This window comes from Calypte anna, chromosome 2 (assembly GCF_003957555.1).
Source record: "Calypte anna isolate BGI_N300 chromosome 2, bCalAnn1_v1.p, whole genome shotgun sequence".
NCBI lineage: Eukaryota > Metazoa > Chordata > Aves > Apodiformes > Trochilidae > Calypte > Calypte anna.
The window spans coordinates 55,854,422-55,873,262 of NC_044245.1; the positions used below are offsets into that span (position 1 = coordinate 55,854,422).

The following is an 18,841-nucleotide window of genomic DNA, read 5'->3' on the forward strand; positions in this document are numbered from 1 at the left end:
GTTAGTTTTCACTTTTGACAGCTTTGATTCAAAAAGAAAGCAAATGCCATTTAGCCTGCTATGGTTATTTTAGCTTTACTTAAAACAATCATTCCTGGCACAAGTAGGAAATATTTTTGTTTAAAAACAGTTTGCCTCTGTGAAACAAATTGCTCTTTTGTGCACTGCTGAAGCATTTAGTAACTACCAGTAAACAAAAAACTCGAATAGGGTAACAACTAGCTAGCACTAGCCAAAACTGTATTTTCAATTACAGATTTTCCATGCAAATGTAGTTCTATGAGCAAAATACCATACCCTATGCAGAAGAGTTTCACATTGTCTGCTTTCTATAAACTTGATTTCTAAACCTGGCCCCAAATTAGTTTTCCTTTGTAAAATGGTATCTGAAGAAGCACCAATGAGAAAAGTTCTGCAGTGTATCACAGAAGCCTTCCAGATTTCCAGTAAAATTTTCAATTTGAATACAACTATTGTTTCAGAAAACTCAAAATATATGCAGTCATTAAATCTCATTTCTGAATTGATAGCTGAACTTTTAAAAATAAGAACTGCCTTCAAATAGTTGAAATATAGAAAATACTCTTCTCTAGTAGTAAACATTTTACCTTTGCTTTTCCACATCTGACTAATGTTCCCATGAAAGCAATATTGCTCCGAGAAGTAAGGTCTCCATTGGTTGCTGCTGGCTGAGGAGCTGTAGATTTAGAGCAAGGAGTTGTCTCACCCGTTAGACTGGATTCATCAATAGACAGGTCCACAGCCTTTTAAAACAAAACACAGGGAACTAGGTAAAAAGCACTACAACCTTTTGTAAGTAGTAGGAAGTGTTAACTAGAGTTTCCCAATTTTGACCATTAAGAATACATCCAGTTTATTAATATGGTAAGAAGCCATGTCAATAGCAACCGCATTTAAGGATCAACAAAGCAACAGCCACTCCTGGAAAATATTGCAGCAATCACGAAGCTCTCACTTTGAAGAGTCAATGTGCACTAATAATTTATATTTATGATTGGTTTTCCATAAAATATTGACAAAGTTGCAACTGCAATGCACTATGTCACCAAACAAAATAATTAACAAGGAATGCAAGTGCTCATATATATTAACCTCTCAGCTCTTCCTCTGTCTTCTTCCTCCTACCACAGGTACCATTAAGAACTCTCTAATGGAGAGTGTATTTCATGCAGTGTTTTTTGTTCACTAAGTCTGTACAGGAAAAATGCTATTCAGACAAGTCAACTAGACTAAAGGAACATCAGCAGCCTTTTTTTGGTTTGGATTTTTACATTTATTTTTTGGTAGCATGTGGGGGCAGCCAGAGAAGGAAAAGATAAAAATTAATTACTGTGTATTAATGCGCTGAAGAAGATAAAGCTTGTGTTCCAGAAATATAATACAAAACATAACTTATCAACATACAAGCTGAAGACAAAGCCTTTCCTGAACTTACATAAATTCTTACATATCAATCTACTGACTTTAATGACTTTTGAACAGAACCAAAACCTGAATCATCAAATCCTGGACACAAAATTTACATAAAATAATTTTGCATTATTAAAAAGTACAAAGCCTCCTTTGGTGACCATACCACTAAATTTCGAGATAGCCTTCAAGAAAAATAGTCTTAAAGTATGCATAATAAAACTGACAAAACTCTTACTAACAAAGATTAAGTATGGTGGGCACTTGGTACCACCACACTATAGCAGGTAACTCCAAGATTCAATCTGGGGTGTTTTTTGTGTTTTGTTTTGGTGGCTTTTAAGTGGCATGATAATTCTGATGCACTCCAGTTACTGCATTCCACTTACTTTTGATCAACAGGCTGTTAGATCAAAAGTAATTTAGTCAGTGTCAAGAGAGAGGATAGCATTTTACAAAGTGTTTTCTGATCAGTCAAATCCCTCTAATTCGTGATATTCCTCCAAAATAGTACCAGTGCAGTACCCATTTTTAAAAGATGTCATATAAATAAAAGGGATGGTTGTCAAAAGCTGCCATGTATCTTTCAATCAAAGACATAAAGAATAATTAACTCCAGACAGTTCTGAAGTTATTTTGTATTTGTGATGCATTCCTCAGACTCCAAGCTGAACTAGCATGAAGATACCACTTTGCTACAGTTCAGATCTAGCCGCAAGCTCTGAAATATTGATCATCACTACCAAACAGCACTGTGTTCAAAGCCTATGCTTTTATAGGCATCTTAGTTCTTGATGTAATATTCTGTCTCTAGAGAAGATAGTATTTGATGGACCACTCATTAATGCAGAGAGAACTTGGGAGAGAAAAGGTCTTTTGGGAAAATAAGGTTGTCCCCACAAGATAAGGCCAGTGAAGAAACTTTTTTTTCACATGTATGAAAGGCTGCAGGAAGCAAACAGTGCCTTGTTACCATTTCTGCAATTTTCTAGGACCATACCAGTCAGAATACACTGAAGAAACCTAGCTTTTTATCTCAAAAAATTTCCTCCGCTTCATTTTTTTTACACTCAACCACCCCTGCAAATGAGATGACATGCTCTTATTTTCAAATGATCTGCAAGAGTAGTTGACAGAAACACAGCATAAATTTTTATCTGGTGTAGGGCTATGGACAGATAAGAAACTTCTGAATTCCCCCACTGCTTTCCTTTGTAAGAAGTCCAAGAATGCTGCTATCACAGTATGCTATAAGCTTATGAGCAATAAATTAGATGCTGCTGCAACAGCAATTCCATATCAATACAGAAAGTAAACAGTTGCTGAGGGAAGGAAAAAGCATTTGCAGCCTCAAAAACAAACCCGTTCAAGCACCGAACAAGGTGAATAGACATAAACCTCACTTTATCTTCAGAAAGCCTGCAAGTAATATTATAGTGCTATCACTTCAAATTAAGCACTTCAGCAGCACTAATAATCTAATAATTTGTAATAACAAATCATATTTAGTTAACCAGAAGACGAAACAACACACACTGATGAAGAAGTCTCAGACAGCAAAATTTATGCTGGCAACATTTCACAATATTATTTTTTTTTTAATTTTCCATTATCAGAGAACTCAAACTATGCTCTAAAGATCAATGCAAATGAAGAATTTAAATCACCTGCAACCAGCTGCCAAAATACAATATAATTCTGACTGAACACAGTCATTTCACGATTTTTTTAACACCAGGGAAAAAGCATTTAACTAAAATTTTCAAGAATGCATTACTATATAAAGCTGGAAAATTCTTCACTCTCATGTTCCACAGTAATAAACTACACTATTAAAAATGCACAATTACATCAGAAAGCTAATTAATTCAAAATGTCTGTCAAAATAGTTGTGAATTCCAAACAATAGTAGTCACTGCACTTCAGCAGCTTCCCCTCTACCTTCTACCCTTCTCTTCCCCTCTACCTCACCAAAAAAAAGTTATTAAATTGATATTGGGTACATACCTCAAATAACCGTAGATCAGCCGGGACCCTGTCTCCAACTGATAGGCAGACTGTGTCACCCGGGACTAAATCTCTTGCAAGTGTATGTTCCACCCTCCCTTCTCGTACACTGAAAGTAAATACATGAAGGGCAAATAAAGTCATCTTCAGGATTTCATCTGAAAAAAGCATTAACACTGTTGACTACGCCTGACAGTTCTTTTGATTCCAGTAAAATATTATTTCTAATTTGCTGCTTGTTTCTTAAGAGATACACATCAGTAACATCATTTGAAGTGTTCAGAAGTGCAACTATGTGGAATAATTCATGGGCTCATAAAACAATGAGCTCATAAAACAATATGAGCAAAAGCAAAGTATGGTCAGTTAAAAGCTTGATACAATGTCAGTAAATTTAGTAAAACTTTTACATTTGCTCACTGCAGATTCAACTTAACATGATTTAATTTTGGACTGAAAATACAGATAATCACATACCAATGGCATTCTGGAGGCATAAGCTTACTAAGCTCTTCAAGAGATTTTTCAGATCTGTACTCCTGCAGAGACATTTAAAAAATAAAGGCAGATATTATTTCTAAAACAGGTAAAAGTTAAAACAACAAAAGAATATACACACATTTACTGAAATTTATCTTATTAGTAAAGTTTTATTAAAGACATATTCCAAACGATCAGGTAAGAAAGTTCCTTCAACTGCTCTATATTAGACGCTTTAGACACAAACTGTAAAGCCAGGTATTTGCAGAATGAAATTTTTAAAAATTGTAAAATTCCTGTACAGAATTTTGTACAGGAAAAGCTGGGAGTACATTTTCAAAACCTATTCTAACTGAAGTTAAATATTTAAAAAGTACTTAGTGTTTATTCCGAGTGCTTCTTTAAAAGTGGTCTTCTATGGCTGAGCATACCAGTGCATAAGTGTCAATGTAGTTAAAAAGCAGGAGCAATCATGCTATTTAGGACAGGCAAGAGACTTGAATGAAAGCACAGAGCTCTTTATTCAACCATTCACAGCACAATGCATCAAAGACAACTACTTCAGACTTATAAACAGAAGAGTTTACAGAAAAGAAATCATCTTATTTTGTCAACAGTCATCTTACCTGAACGAAGGCAACTGTAACAACGATGAGTATTGCCTGCAAGAAAAGCAATGATAGAAGAATTCCAAAGGGCCATGAAAGTAAGTGACAATATTAGGTTTTGCTCATCCATAGTTGTTACTACATATTAACAATATGATATGGAAACAAACTTTCTCATGCTCCAAGTCATTCTGTATCCCTTGGGCCTGTTAAATAAGCAATGCCTTTATCTATACATAAATGCTTTAATGATGTCCGAGAAGTCAATAGCCTGATTTTACTAAATATAAGACCAACAATTAGACAGCAATTTCAAAGAAAAATTTTCTCCTCTCCTTGCTTCTAATCACTAAGCAAGAGACAGCAAAGGAGAGATCCATGGGAAATAAAAAACAATGGAGAAAAACTTTATTGAAGAACTCTTGAGTGAACTGAGGATAAATCCAGTAAATCTACTTTAATTTTGATACCAACACTAGCCTCACCAATTGAGATTTAGCAAATATCTATATATACTCCATCTTTTCAGAAGGTATTTCCATCACAGCTACATGTAAGCTGTATTATTACACCCCACAGTGCGTGCTCCATGGGAAAAAGGCTGTAAATTTTTATTTTAAAAAATTACATTGGTTTAGGCAGAGGTAAAAAGATGTCAAGAGCTGCTCAAGCCAGCACTGTCACCAGAAGAAAGGTGTTATTAATCTTTAGCAGCAAATTAGTTTTGTTGCTAAAGCTCTGAGCACAAATACACAGTCACAGCAAAATGATGATACACTACTATCTGAAAATGAAGCATAACAAATATTCAGAAGGTAAAGAAGTGGGCATTCAATAACAAGACTACATGATAGGTTAGTCAGAAGTTATATAAAAAACACTAACTGCAGAAACTTTAAATTCAACTTTCTCATATTTTAAATAACCTCAACCAATGTTCACAAGGCTGTTCCTAGACTGCAGCATAGAATTCAGAAATTAATACTCCATTACACTAAGAGCCCTGTTCCCTCACTGTCTTTCTCAAGAGCATTCAGGGCAATACTTAAGGGCAATAAGGAGGGGGGAAAAAAGCCCAATAAATAGTTCAACTTTTAGCCACAAAAATGAAATACATTTCATAATGTAATAATTTACCTAAACTCAACTCATGAAAAAAGAAACCATTCCAATCTATACTCATTCTGAAAGTTATATGATTTTTCTTAAACAAGTATTACCTTTATCTTCCAAAGAAAACTACTCTTTCCAGAGAATTAGCAAATTCTCTAGAGGCAAACCTTCATTTACCTTGAGTTAATTACAAAAGCAAAAATGAACAGTACAGAGGTTTAGTAGTACTGTATCTGTTTATTAGCTTAGCAGCCTATTTACATTCTACAAAAAATCAGTATTTCCACATATATCTCCTTCTGTTTCTAGAGATTTCAGGCTAAACTTCTTTTTCATGTTTAAAAGATTACCTATTTAAAGTAAATTCACAGCAGGCTTATGCTGGTTTCAATTTGGAATTCAAGCATATCTTAAAACCAAAATTACATAAAAGACACTAAAAATTCTCCTCTGAAAAAATGCATAAAGACAGACATTTCAACCAATCCAATAACAAACATATTTAATGTCAGCATACAAATAAAATTCAGTAATTAGATTCCCATTCCCCCACTGGCATACATGTGACGCTGAAAGTGCATGTGATCACACTTTCTGAAGCTCAAAGAAGATAAAATTTTAGTTCCTTACCACAGTGATACTGACAGCATCATCAAACTGATGCATTAAAACACTGATGACTGCAGATGCCAGGAGAAGCATAATAAGGGGATTTTTAAACTGAAATGAAACAGAACAGTAGTTCAGCAATACTCTCGACAAAGACCATTTTATCCACCCCTCAAATATTGTCAAAATCCATTGTTCTATAATTAAAATCTCTAACCTACCAGTACAAACAGTCCAACTCTTTGCAGTTATTTCACTTCCACTTTTTTTTTTCTTTTTAAGTATCAAAGAATTTCAATGGAGCATAATGAATACATAACAGGAAAAAAAGTTCTTAAATTTCTTGATTCACATTTTCAAGGCAAAAGGAATAATCTCCTGTATTTGATTAAACACACAAAAAGAAGCCCGAAATATATTCAAAACATCTTCAAGTAACAGGCCAACCCCTTTCCCAGCAAATGTTCACAATCATTTCAGGAATATATTTCCTGATTTACGTTCATGATTTCTTTTTTTACAAGAAGCAAGTTTTCCTTTTAGATCACATGCTTCCTACAGATTTCTAAGGCTAAAATAATAAAGGGTCTTGCTTGTATGTAACACCTTGTTGCTAACATGGCAATTTCTTTGAGAAATGTTAAAAAAAAAGAACACTCCTACAATTAAAGCGTGTTCTAGGATGTTCTTCATGATAAACACATTCAAGGCAAATATGTATCTTAATATATTCTCCGTAAAATAGACTTAAGTTAACATGCTGTAGAAGCTTTGAGATGTATAGGACTAACTGCACATGGGAAAATAAAGCTTTAATGCCAGAGGACAGATAGTATGTGATAATGTTCCCACTGCTAGCAGCAGAGTGCTGAGTATCTTTTTAGGCACTCCCAAGTAAAACAGTCTCTCTAGTATTAACCATCTATTACTTCAGGATTTACTTTAGAATTTAACTGCACTGCTGAGCAGACAAGGTACAGAAAACATTGACCAAAATTACTGAATATTATGAATTTGTTAGAAAAACCCTCTGCAGGAGAAGTTTCTATAAGTAACTTGTGCAGCTGGGTGGTGAAGGATGGCAAGAGGAAGCAGTGACACTTCCACACCATTTCGAGAAACTGCACAGGCTCATATATATATACACACACACATACATACATACACACAGAATAAATCACACTACTAGGAAAAAAATTGGCACTTCTGCCAGTCCTGCTGGCACAGAATCAAGGCTGGCCCCACCCTCATCCTTAGTTCGAAGGCAGCGGGTTTGCTTTTTAAAATTTCCTTGTCTGTCAGGTTATTCCTATTTCATGTTCCATTTAAATGTTTACCAATCATTTGTGTATGACCTCAGTGCAATTCATACTCAAGTCTTTGCCTACAGGGAACTTGGTTCCACTTTTCCAGCCCACAGGCTGGTTATGAACATACATTCAAAAACAAATCATGTAATTAAAACACTGGCATGTACCTAAATAAAAGCTTTTTCCATCAGTAAAATAGACTGAAATTCTAGAAATTGCCATTTTCTATGCTACTAGTTTCCCCACTTATATATTCATGCACACAAAAGCAAAGTAATAATGCATTAAAAACAAAAAGTAGGAAATACAGAAATCTTAACCTGGGAAATATATTTTTTCCACAGTGGTTCATCTTCACTAATATCAAATTCATTCCACCCATGGAATGCCCGTCTATGACAAACTTCACAGTTTTTTAAGCCATTCTGAAGATTAGCCTATTGGAATATGCAAAGAATAAACCAGTAAGTTATACCACCAAGTTATACCACCAAGTTATACCACCAAGTTATACCACCAAGTTATACCACCAAGTTATACCACCAAGTTATACCACCAAGTTAGACTTCAAAATAAATTCCAACACCACATATAGCTTTAGATTATAAAAATTTGGCCAACATCAGAAAGACAAGCTTGGTAAAAATGTTTGTATGACAATAAAAGCTAACCACTTCTTTAAAACTGTTTGGCAGGAGACTTCAACAAAAAAATCACAGAACTACAGAGGCAGTTTTACATCTCTAAATGATTGTTGATCTTCCCTGCAGAAAACCCTTCAGCAAGCCAAACCGTGAGAATAATTCAGACTCTTGAGTATTATGTCAGGAGTTCTGTTACTCAGCCAAATGACACAGCAACAGCTTCTAAGTTTTGAGTTGCCTGTGACCCATATTTATCATGGTGTACTCCTCAAGCTGTCAAGCATACAGAAAATGAAAAAACACCATCTATCATGAAAATAAACCCAGATTTAATGGTTCATAAATCCGTCAATGGGTTCAATCCTCTTTCTCCACCTGAAATGGAGGGTACTGAAATAAATTAAGGACATGAGGGATTCTTTAGAGAGATTGGAAGCAATAGCTATGAAAAACAGAACAGATTTTTACAGGAAGATTTACTCTAGCAGCTTCATTAACAGAAAGCAGTCTTCAAAGCATACAGAAATCTGACTATTTTCAAATTCAATCTCATCACCCCACCAAAAACTTCATCTTTTTGAAATCGCTACAGACTAGACCATTTCAAGTAACAATTTAAAAATAACAAGCTTTTAAAAGTAGACAACAGTTAACATCAATCTGCATGATAGATAACACACAGACTTTTGATGCTATAATTTGTCCTTAAACATCAAATGTTGCTTGGTAACACCAGTGCATTTTTAAAAGATGCAAAATCACTTACTTGCAGAATGCTTGCAACTTCATCAACTGGCAATTCACTTGCTTTTTTAGAAGACAGTACAGGAATCATTGTCTCATTGTCACCATCAGGGATTTTTTGAAGATGTGCAACCTAAGAAACAAAACCAAAGTCTGAAGGGAAGGGAAACACTAGCATTTCAGTTCAAACAACACAGACCAGAGCAAAGCAGTATTAATGCCATTAAAAAGTAGGTTTTTATAACCTTTTGCACTTAAAGAAAAAAATTCTACAATTCAGCTTATTTTTATGCAGTACCATCTGCACATGCAACTGAGAAAATTGATTTATGTAACAATTTGTTCAGTGATAAAGATCCTAACAGTTAAATACGTAATCCTTTATATCAGTATCTTCAATTACTGATCAAAAAGCAATCACTCCAGACAAGTTTCTCTCCCTGCTCCCACTTTCTGCTCACTATTAGTCCAATTTAGGCCTATTTACATTTTGTTGTACACAGAGAAAGGAGAACCAACAGTAAGAAAATCTCAAACCAGAGCACAGATGCAAGTGAAGTTGTAAAGCCCAACTATAGTACAAAACTTCAAGTCAATGATATAAAAAGTAATGTTTTCCTGTAATTTTAGGAAGTTCAAATTTTGTGATCTGCAGAACAGAGCAATAGCAACATTGTGCAGCTCAGCACTGCTTTGATATTTAATGAAGCTTTGGAGTTTCTTAATGAAGCTTTAGAGTTTTGGGATTCTTGCTTATTGAGACCATGAAGTGATATTCCCTCTTTCTTGCTATCTTACTGCACCCACAATTACACTCTTGTCCATCCTGCCATACACACATCCCCTCTCTTTGTTAAATGAAGAACCTGACATGAAAACATGCACATCACAGGAATTATTTTCCCATTTTACTTGCGCAGAATTTGATCAGTTTTATGCTTTTATACAAGAGGAAAAGCCATTTTTTAATCTCTATGAATGCTGAGACTCAAAATATACAAAGTACTTCAAGATGATAATACATTAAAAGATTCCAGCATTTTTATGCCCTAAAAAAAGGTACGACAATCATAATTTTCTAGGTACTATCCTGTTTGCCATGTACTAAAAATACAATAGCTGAGAAAAACTGAACTTGGTATTATTTTCTTCTAGCTGCTTACCTACATAGACTCCACAAGGACTCCGTCCCTGGAGCCCAAGGAACAAAGGTGAAAGTGCTACAGTTGCAACTGGCTTTCATTTTCAAGAGAAACCCTTGGAAACTCTGTACACTTGCCATGAAGTTCCCAGTGAAAGAGCAAACCAACAAGTCTTGCTCTTTCACTCTAAGAAAGAAGGTCTGGAGACTAAGATGAGAAACAGGGTGATACAGGGCATGAGTCTTAGCTCTTGGGCAGGGTGATGTCAAAACAGCCAGGTCAGGATTACCAATGGAGGGCATATTTACTGAGCATACACTTTGGCGTGGAGATGAATGGAAGATGCTGAAGCCTTTAGCCCTAAGGACTAAGTAAAACAGGTAATACAAAACAGGCTGGATTGACCCCTAACTCACAAAAAAACAAACCCCCACCCCTTTGAGAATGAGTAGAGAAAAGTATAAATGCTACCACTTCCAAGTGGAAGTGAAGAACTGGTTAAGCAATCATGTAGATGAATGGTATCAGTATACCTAGAGATAAGGTAATTTTGCATTTTTGTGTGTATAAAAGATAGCCTGTGTTACGGGGAAGGTGTGCTAGCTTTGAGGCTTTACCATCCCTTTCTGCACAGAACTGGAGTAAAGAAATACCTTGACTTGGTGTGGACTGGATTATTGCACCCTGGGTAAATGGACCAAGTTTTGGGACATACAAACCATTATTAAGTAAAATCACTTCAATTCTCAGGAAATTGCTATTGGAGCTGATGCCTCCTCGTGCTTCAAATGTTTACACTTCATTTTCTTTGGATATCAACCTTATTTCTGTTTCAGTTTTCTTGGACCATGGGCTTTTCTGAAGTAAACATTTACCTAGAATTTTGTCACAAACCTCCCCCTTTATAAAACACCTACCAAGTTACCAGCTCATGTTCTTTTCTTTAAAGTTACCCATTCTAAGTACTTGCTTTTGATTTTTAATGAAAAATAGATACCATATCCATAGTATTAACTACTGACAACCAGCTTAGGGCTGAAAACCATTAAGCCCAAGTATTGTTTCAAAACAACCCACAAACACATGACTTTGACCAAGATGACACCGCATTCTCAACAAAAATGCTGAGCAACCAAGCTTTCTCAGTAAGGGCTGGCAGAAGCAAACTGTCAGCCATTACAAATTTTAGTGCTGAGAGAAATCTTTTTCCCTGTACCAACTGACATGGCTGCTAAACAAAGATAATTTAAAAAAAAAAGGGTACGTGGCTGATCTACTCTATTATTATCAATTAGGAGTTCAGAAAGTCTACTAATGAGCTTTTAAAGGATATTTTAAGAAGCTAAATGATCTTAACAGAAATGTTAAAAGTACTCCAAGAGATCAGGCTCTTCCAGATAAGTCTTCATTAGCAAAAAACAACTGTGCTACAACAAAGCCTATTTTGACAGGCGTTCTGTGACAGACTCAAAAAAGCATTGATTTTCAATGTGTGTTTCAATCATATTTTCTCCCACTTTTACAGAAAATACTGTAGTGTACATAGTGAAAAAAATCTACAGAGAAAATCTGGTATAGCCAGCTCCTTTACCTACAGCAACACTACATAGACAATTCTGGATGGATCCAAATCCAATTTCTAAAAAAAACTCTACACTTGTAGTTCAGAAAATAAGTTTCAAATATCTTTGCTACCAATTAATTTTTTTCCAGCAGCTGATACCTTAAAACTTTAAAGTACTTAGTTGCAGGTCAAGTTTTTATATGGATAACAGAGCTAAGAAATTATACTGGCCTGTGCTGCTGCATCAAATAGGCAGCACACACTTGACCATTGAAGCTTTGGGAGCTATGACTACAGCTTCTGATTCCCTGCTTGCAGATAACTCTACCAAGGAAAAAAGAAGCAAAATTATAACTAACAAAAACCAATAAAAAGCTGATTCAGGAAGGTCTTTCCTCACCATGATTTCTAAGATACATGACAATGAACCATGACCATGGAACCGTGACCAAGTTTTTATCAAAAATTAATACAAATTAGTCTGGAAGGCTTACACTACCAGAAGTTCAGAGTTCCCTTTTGTTTTGTCTAACGAAAAATCTACTAAACCAGCTAACAGTTATGTGTTACTCCTTCTTCCTTATACACTACAAAATTCTGCCTGCCCTCCTTTTACTATGAGCGATATCAAATACCAACAACCTACCTCTACACCACTGCATTTCTCAACATAGCAGAAACAGTCTGCTGTCAATCAGCAGGGCTCACGGACATTGAGATGCTTTTACAATTAACTTTTTAAGAAGAAATTTTAGCTCTACTTCCTCAGAGAATACAAATGGCAAGACTTGCATTCACTGAAAGCAGTTTAAAAATTTGCAAAATGCATTTTTAGACAAATATGACCAAAATATTTTGGGTAATTAGCCAATATAAAGTCCTGTAAATTTTAAATGAAGTTACTCAAGTGACATACAAACAAAAAATACAAAGGTGGTGTAAAACCAAAACTACTGTAGAGAACAGTCAAAGTGTATGTGAGAGAGGTTTAAAAAACAGTGACATTTAGGTTAAGAGAAATTATGATTCTTTCTTTGAGAAATTCCTTCAGAAACTTGAGACAAACATACACATGGGCACTCCCAGAAAGAGCTGTTTACCCTGCCACACAGGAAGTCTCACTGGGCACCTGCAGGTTAACAGAGCCAGTTCCTGGGAAACACTGTGGCACAACTGGAAGCTTGAAAAAGATGTTCATCCCATCCATCTGAACAGCTCATTGTGACACCAGTTTTAATCTACCCCATAAGTAAAACTGAACCCCTTTAAAGCCAACTCAAGGATTACAAAGACCTTTTGACTTGTTTGTAATGATCAACCTGTAAGACTATTATTGTTCCAGCAGTCAGTGACCTACATCCAGGTATGCCTCTATCACAGATACTGGGCAATTGCTACTGAATCATGTTGTGTCTAATCAATAGCAAAACTAATGAATGTACACACAATGTGCAATTAATCATTGTGCATTTAATCTTAACTACGTTGTCTTTTCCATTTGAAATATTACATGCACCTGCTCAGGAACTGCAGCTTTATTAATGAGATAAGGATATTAGAGCATGTTGTGCAAGGGACACTTCAAAGCCCACATTCCAGACCTAGCTGCAATCAAACACTACACCCTCCATGCATGGATTATCTGAAAGCACCTGGTCAGAGAGTACTATACTCTGACAAATACCTGTTTGGGAAATAATGCTGCTTTCTTAGAGCAACAAGTAAACTGACAACACAAACATTCAAACCAATTTGAAAAAAACAAAAAAAAAAAGTATTTCACTCCCCATTGCAAAGAGCAGGTACTGTTTGCTCAGGATAAGAAATACTTTTTTTGAAAGCTCTGAAATTACCGTCTACTGAGTTTATCTTAATGGGCTCCTTTGGAAAAGTGTGATGATTTTTCACTTTTGGGAAAATAGCTGCAGCAGCCCTGTATTCTAGTATTCAAAGAAATTTGGTCTTATTCAACAGCATTTTAGTTTGAACATTTTTGAAGAGACCCCACATCAAAAGAAGTCCACGTAGAAAAGTTCTGTCTCTAAAAAAGCCAGAAGGAAAGAGCAACATTAATTTGCATTAATGAGTTCTCCTTGCAGAGTAATTTCTATCCTGGGAGGTCACGTCATTTCAGCATCTTGCTATTGTATGTTATTTTGTAAAACTTCACAGGAAAAGGGCAATATTCAACCTTGCACAGACACCACCCATTAACCAAAGAAATGTAAATACCCAAATTTTGACAACAACCTGCTAAGCTGCCTGAAAAAAATGCCTTATATTTGAGTACTATTTCAGCAGTGCTTAGAACTTTGACTGTGGCCAACAAGCAGCTGTAATGCAGAACTGTATTCCTTGGTACACAGAATGTCTGCATTTATGACCAATTAATAAACAGATGTTTGAATACTGGCACTGACTATCTAAAGCTCACTGTCTGCCTCAAGAGTCATAAAATACTTGAGTGACCTGTCCCCAACCCTATCTACTTCAGGCAACACTATAAAGACTAAGATGTTCCATTTAACATCTAACTCTACAGTAGTCTTTAAAGCTCAAACTTTTCTCAAGTACTAAAAGTATCTTCTAAAAAAATGCTTCTCTGAGAAACCTGAAGCCTCCACAACTTGAAATGCATCCTACTCTAAGAAAGGAAAGTAGGACATCTAGATCAGCTGAGGCTACCACCACAAACAGCAATGCTGTGATTTGCTGTAACTGTAGTATATTCCATGTAGTTACCTTGCAAGGCTTATGCATGACAACTGCCTACTCTCTAGCTAGAAAAATATTTCACAAGAATAATGATACCATAACCTGACTGTAGTGCTGTAGACTGTAGGAGTAATAGCAACAACAAAAATACCAACTAAACCCACAACATCACATCTGTTCAAAGCACCTTTTCTCCCCTTAGCTCATTCATGTACAGTTGAAGCTTAGAAGGCCAAACATTCATATTTTCAATTCAATCACTACAAAATATTTACCATTTAGAGGACTTCTGCATACTCTGAAAGATGCACTATGATGATTGTAAAGCCTAGCTAGTGAAAGCCTTGAGGTGGCATCAGAATTAACAAGCATGCATTGACACACACCAGACCAATTTGGCTAAAATATTCAGCTTCAATACTTCCTTTAAAAAAAAAACAACAGACTTCTGAAACCTGAAAAAGTCTGCTTGAACATTTCAATATATTTGTCATTACTTTTGAATCAGAAGAACAAAAAGATAAGGAAACCTAAGCACAGACTAAAATCACCAAATCAATTCCAGCGCCTTGGTGAAAAGTAAGGTTTATGTGTAATAGCACTGTGTCAGTTCAGAAGACCATCACCCAAGGAAAAGAGCACTGCTGGCCATATCTCACTTGCCTCCAAATAGCTTCTCTCCTGATTCACATGAAGCCTTTACGAAGTTGAAGGCCGAAAGGCTTTTGGTCTAAACACAAGTCATTTATCTTGCTGGGGAGTTGGTAACTTTCCTAGAAGAGAACATTTAAGCTTAGAAATGAGATCATTTGGCTCCCCTCCAAGTCTGCTTCTATCTCGTAACACTTTGAAGTGCTGAACTTCTCAACATGAAGGAAGACACTTGGAACTGCAAACTCTAATACAGGATTTTAGCACACCGTGATATAGTCCTGATGTATCCATGATATGTGCAGACTTCAGTCACCAGCTAATTGCATTTAGCAAAAACACAAAAATATTTGCTCAGAACTTATTGCTTTAGAATAATGAATGAAGCTCCAAGCCCCCATTGTTGACTATATCCTTGACAGCTATGCAGTTTCTTCATAATGTGACAAAATAAAATTCTAATTTAAAAAATCCTGAACTTACTGTTTAAAACAGTTCTCATGACTAAGCTAGTGTCAGTGCCAATCTAAATGCAAACATAACTCACAGCATAATTACTCTACTCATGGTAACACAATTTCTTATAATTACTTTCAAGAAAGTAGCAACATCGTATTCACCAGGCTTTCTTTGTGAATTGTATATGCAGAAAAAAGTACTGAAGAAAATTTATGACTTAAAAATATTTTAAAAGCCAGCGTAAAAGATTCTGTAGGTTGCAAATGCTAGCCCATTATCCATTTTATCCCTTCTATTATTTAGAATGCTTACAAAACAAAAAAACAAGAAACAAATGCTTCTCTCAAATTTATACCTTGATTATTGTATTTTATTTTCCTTTCCTTTTCTGCATTGTAACTTTACCATTCTTTCAAGCTTCTACAAACCACACTGCAAATGCCAATTTTATCACCCACTGTCAATTACTATCACCTGAATTCCTTCATCAACTCATAAGCAGGTTTCAACTAAAATCCACTTCCTAACTTATTGCACTCTTGCAAAATTCCACCATGATCTGGGACTTAATTTATATTGAACTGAAGCTATGACTACATAAAGAAGCAAGTCAAGGTACCGGTCTGCTAAATGGGAGGATGTCCTGTTGAGGGGAGATTTAGTTTAGAGGTTAGGAAAAAATTCTTTCCTGTGAGGATGGTGAGACACCAGAACAGGTTGCTCAGGGAAGTTGTGGCTGTCCCCTCCCTGGAAGTGTTCAAGGCCAGGTTGGATGAGGCCTTGAGCAAACTTGTCTAGAGGAAGCTGATCCTGCTGATGACAGGGGGGCTGGAGCTGAATGATCTTGGTCCCTTTCCAACCCAAACCATTCTATGGTTCTAACTGCTTTGTCCCTCACTGTGTTTGACATTACCTAGACACTTCATGAACCCATGCAACTTACTAATTCAACAGAATGCTGTCCAGCTGTGGGCAACGGGACAAAAGGGCTGGATTTCTGCCAAGCTGGCAAGCCTGACAAACCCAACAACCAGGACGGCCAATACAATACATATGGTAGCAACACAGCTGTGAGTAGGATCTTCTTTCAGCAGTAATGAAACCATTTCACCCAGTCCTATCAAAGAGCATCCCAAGATCACCACACCCCTGTCAAATTCTTTTACCAAAAAATGCAAGCAAAAATGTTTTTATCTTGTTCATTAAATTAGCTACTCTGGGAGTTGTCTGCATTTTCCTTACACCACTGTTTTTCCTGACTTACTAAGAAGTGATTATGCCATAGACTCCCAAAGTAAAGGAATTAAAGCTACCAAAATAATAAACATGTATTCTGTGATACCTGAACTCAGACTCCATGCTAAACCACTTCTAGATTATTACAGATTACTATTTCCAATTTATTTGCATGGGGAAAAAAAAAAAAAAAAAAAAAAAAAAAAGGAAGGAAAGACTAACACGACTAACACTATTAATGCCCCATCAACCAGTCAAACAAACAACAGATTACCCTGAAGATGACACTGTTCAAAAGGAAATCTTGTACCTCTAATGCAAGACAAATGCTATGTTAACAGTTATTTGAAGTTGTTGAAGCACTGCTAGAACAGTTTTAATAGGTATTTTAGTAACAGTTTATTAAGAAATCATCTGCATGTCAAAAAGAACATGAACTGCTGTGATAACACCAACTCCATTTCACAATTTCTAACATTTTCCATCACAAATTTCATTCTGATTATGATGGATAATACTTGAATAAAACAACTGATGATGCCATTCTGGAACAATTTAAATGGTTTTCAAGTCACCGCTGCTGCAGGCATCCCTTTTCTCTCTGTTTTCAGATGTCTGTATACACGCTCCACTGGTTTGTCAGCTGCCTAATGCTTGATGATCCAGTGCAGGGTGCTAACTCACTGCTCCCAAAACCTGAAATCTATCCACTCATCTTCAGTCTACTAGTTTAGGAAGTAAGCCCCTTTTCACCATTTAAAAACAACACCCATGAAACTCATTAGAAAATTCAACTGCATTTCGAGTTTGTGATAAACAAGAACAATTTGTTTGCCACCTCAGGATTACGTGAAGAACTAAAGCATCTTTTTGAAAGGAAAAAAAATAATAAATCTTGACTTTTATCTCCTCAGTCATCAATTATCAAAATTATTCTGAAACTGTTACTGTCTGACTATGGGCTAAAATCTTTGAATATTAGCTGCAATTAACCAGAACTCAAAACAATGAAGACTAAGGAGTATTCCAGAATCATCACAGGGTGTTCTTATTCCTGACAGTAAGTCTGGCCTGAGTTTTTGTATCAACCTTCTACATTATTTTGGGAAAGTCTTTGATTTACAGGTGGGAAAATGTTGCTCTGACCTCTTCCGTTAGACAAGTCATGATCTGAAAACAAACCCTACCAAGAAAAAACCAAAAAAAACCCTACTGTTTTGGCTAACAAAACAGTACTCCTATTCAGCAATCTGTATTTCTAATCCTAGTCTGTCCTCAGAACACAGAAACTCAAAGTTGATGGAACCTAAACTGTATTTTTCTATTAAAAGGTAGTCAGTCTTCTAAAAGACAACCTGCAGTAGAACAAAGAACCTGTCACAATCGAAAAGATGGTGATAAAAGAAAAAATTCAGACTACAATTATAGAAAACTATTTTAAATGGCCCAAAGGCATCAATGGAGAGAGCCAAAAATTACAAAGCCTGGCTTGCACTCAAGAGTTATGTTTTGTCTATGCCTCTTGACTGCCTACAGTTTAAGAAAAAGCTCTGCTTATGGGAAGAAGTAGTCACAAAATTCCAAACAGAAACACAATCATCATTCCTCTGTCAGTTTTACTGAATTAAGCAGAGGTCTTCTAATTATGGGAAATTTTCCTCATTACCACAAGACATGAATTTTTGCTGAAGTTTAATCACCCCAACACAAAAGACAGGAATCAGAAGTCCTGGGACAGGACACTAACTAGTTTAGAGTTCATGCTTATGAACACTGAATTAACACAGGAAAACATCAGTTTCCCAACCCATTTTATCACTTCCCAACCTTGAACATTCATCCAAATGTGAGGGAGGGGAGAAGAGGGGATAGGATTCTGACATCTCTTGCTCAATACCCAAACCAAAGAGACTTTCAACCCCAACTTTTCAAAACAAACAAACAGGTTTAAAACTATTCTAACTGTAATTTTTATTCTACAAGACTTCAAATATTCAACTTTCTCCTAGAGAAAATACATTAGATACCCTATCAAGAGTGCTGAAAAATTCCAGTATTAAAGCTGCTAGTGTCTATATGTCTCAAAATGTCAAATGAAATGGATAGAGTTCAGAAACACCAAGAACAC

General features: G+C 35.9%; 1 protein-coding gene across 5 annotated transcripts in view; it reads right to left on the reverse strand.

Moving 5' to 3' along the window:
* Positions 1-18,841, reverse strand: part of ATP2C1 (ATPase secretory pathway Ca2+ transporting 1) — a 60,388-nt gene that overhangs the window by 20,466 nt on the left and 21,081 nt on the right. For all 5 annotated transcript variants that reach the window (XM_030444484.1, XM_030444487.1, XM_030444485.1 and 2 more), the window contains 7 exons: positions 8,969-9,079; positions 7,879-7,995; positions 6,270-6,359; positions 4,545-4,580; positions 3,916-3,977; positions 3,439-3,547; positions 609-764 (listed from right to left, as the gene is read on the reverse strand). In XM_030444484.1, the coding sequence (XP_030300344.1) occupies positions 609-764; positions 3,439-3,547; positions 3,916-3,977; positions 4,545-4,580; positions 6,270-6,359; positions 7,879-7,995; positions 8,969-9,079 (681 nt within the window). The remainder of the gene's footprint in view (positions 1-608; positions 765-3,438; positions 3,548-3,915; positions 3,978-4,544; positions 4,581-6,269; positions 6,360-7,878; positions 7,996-8,968; positions 9,080-18,841) is intronic.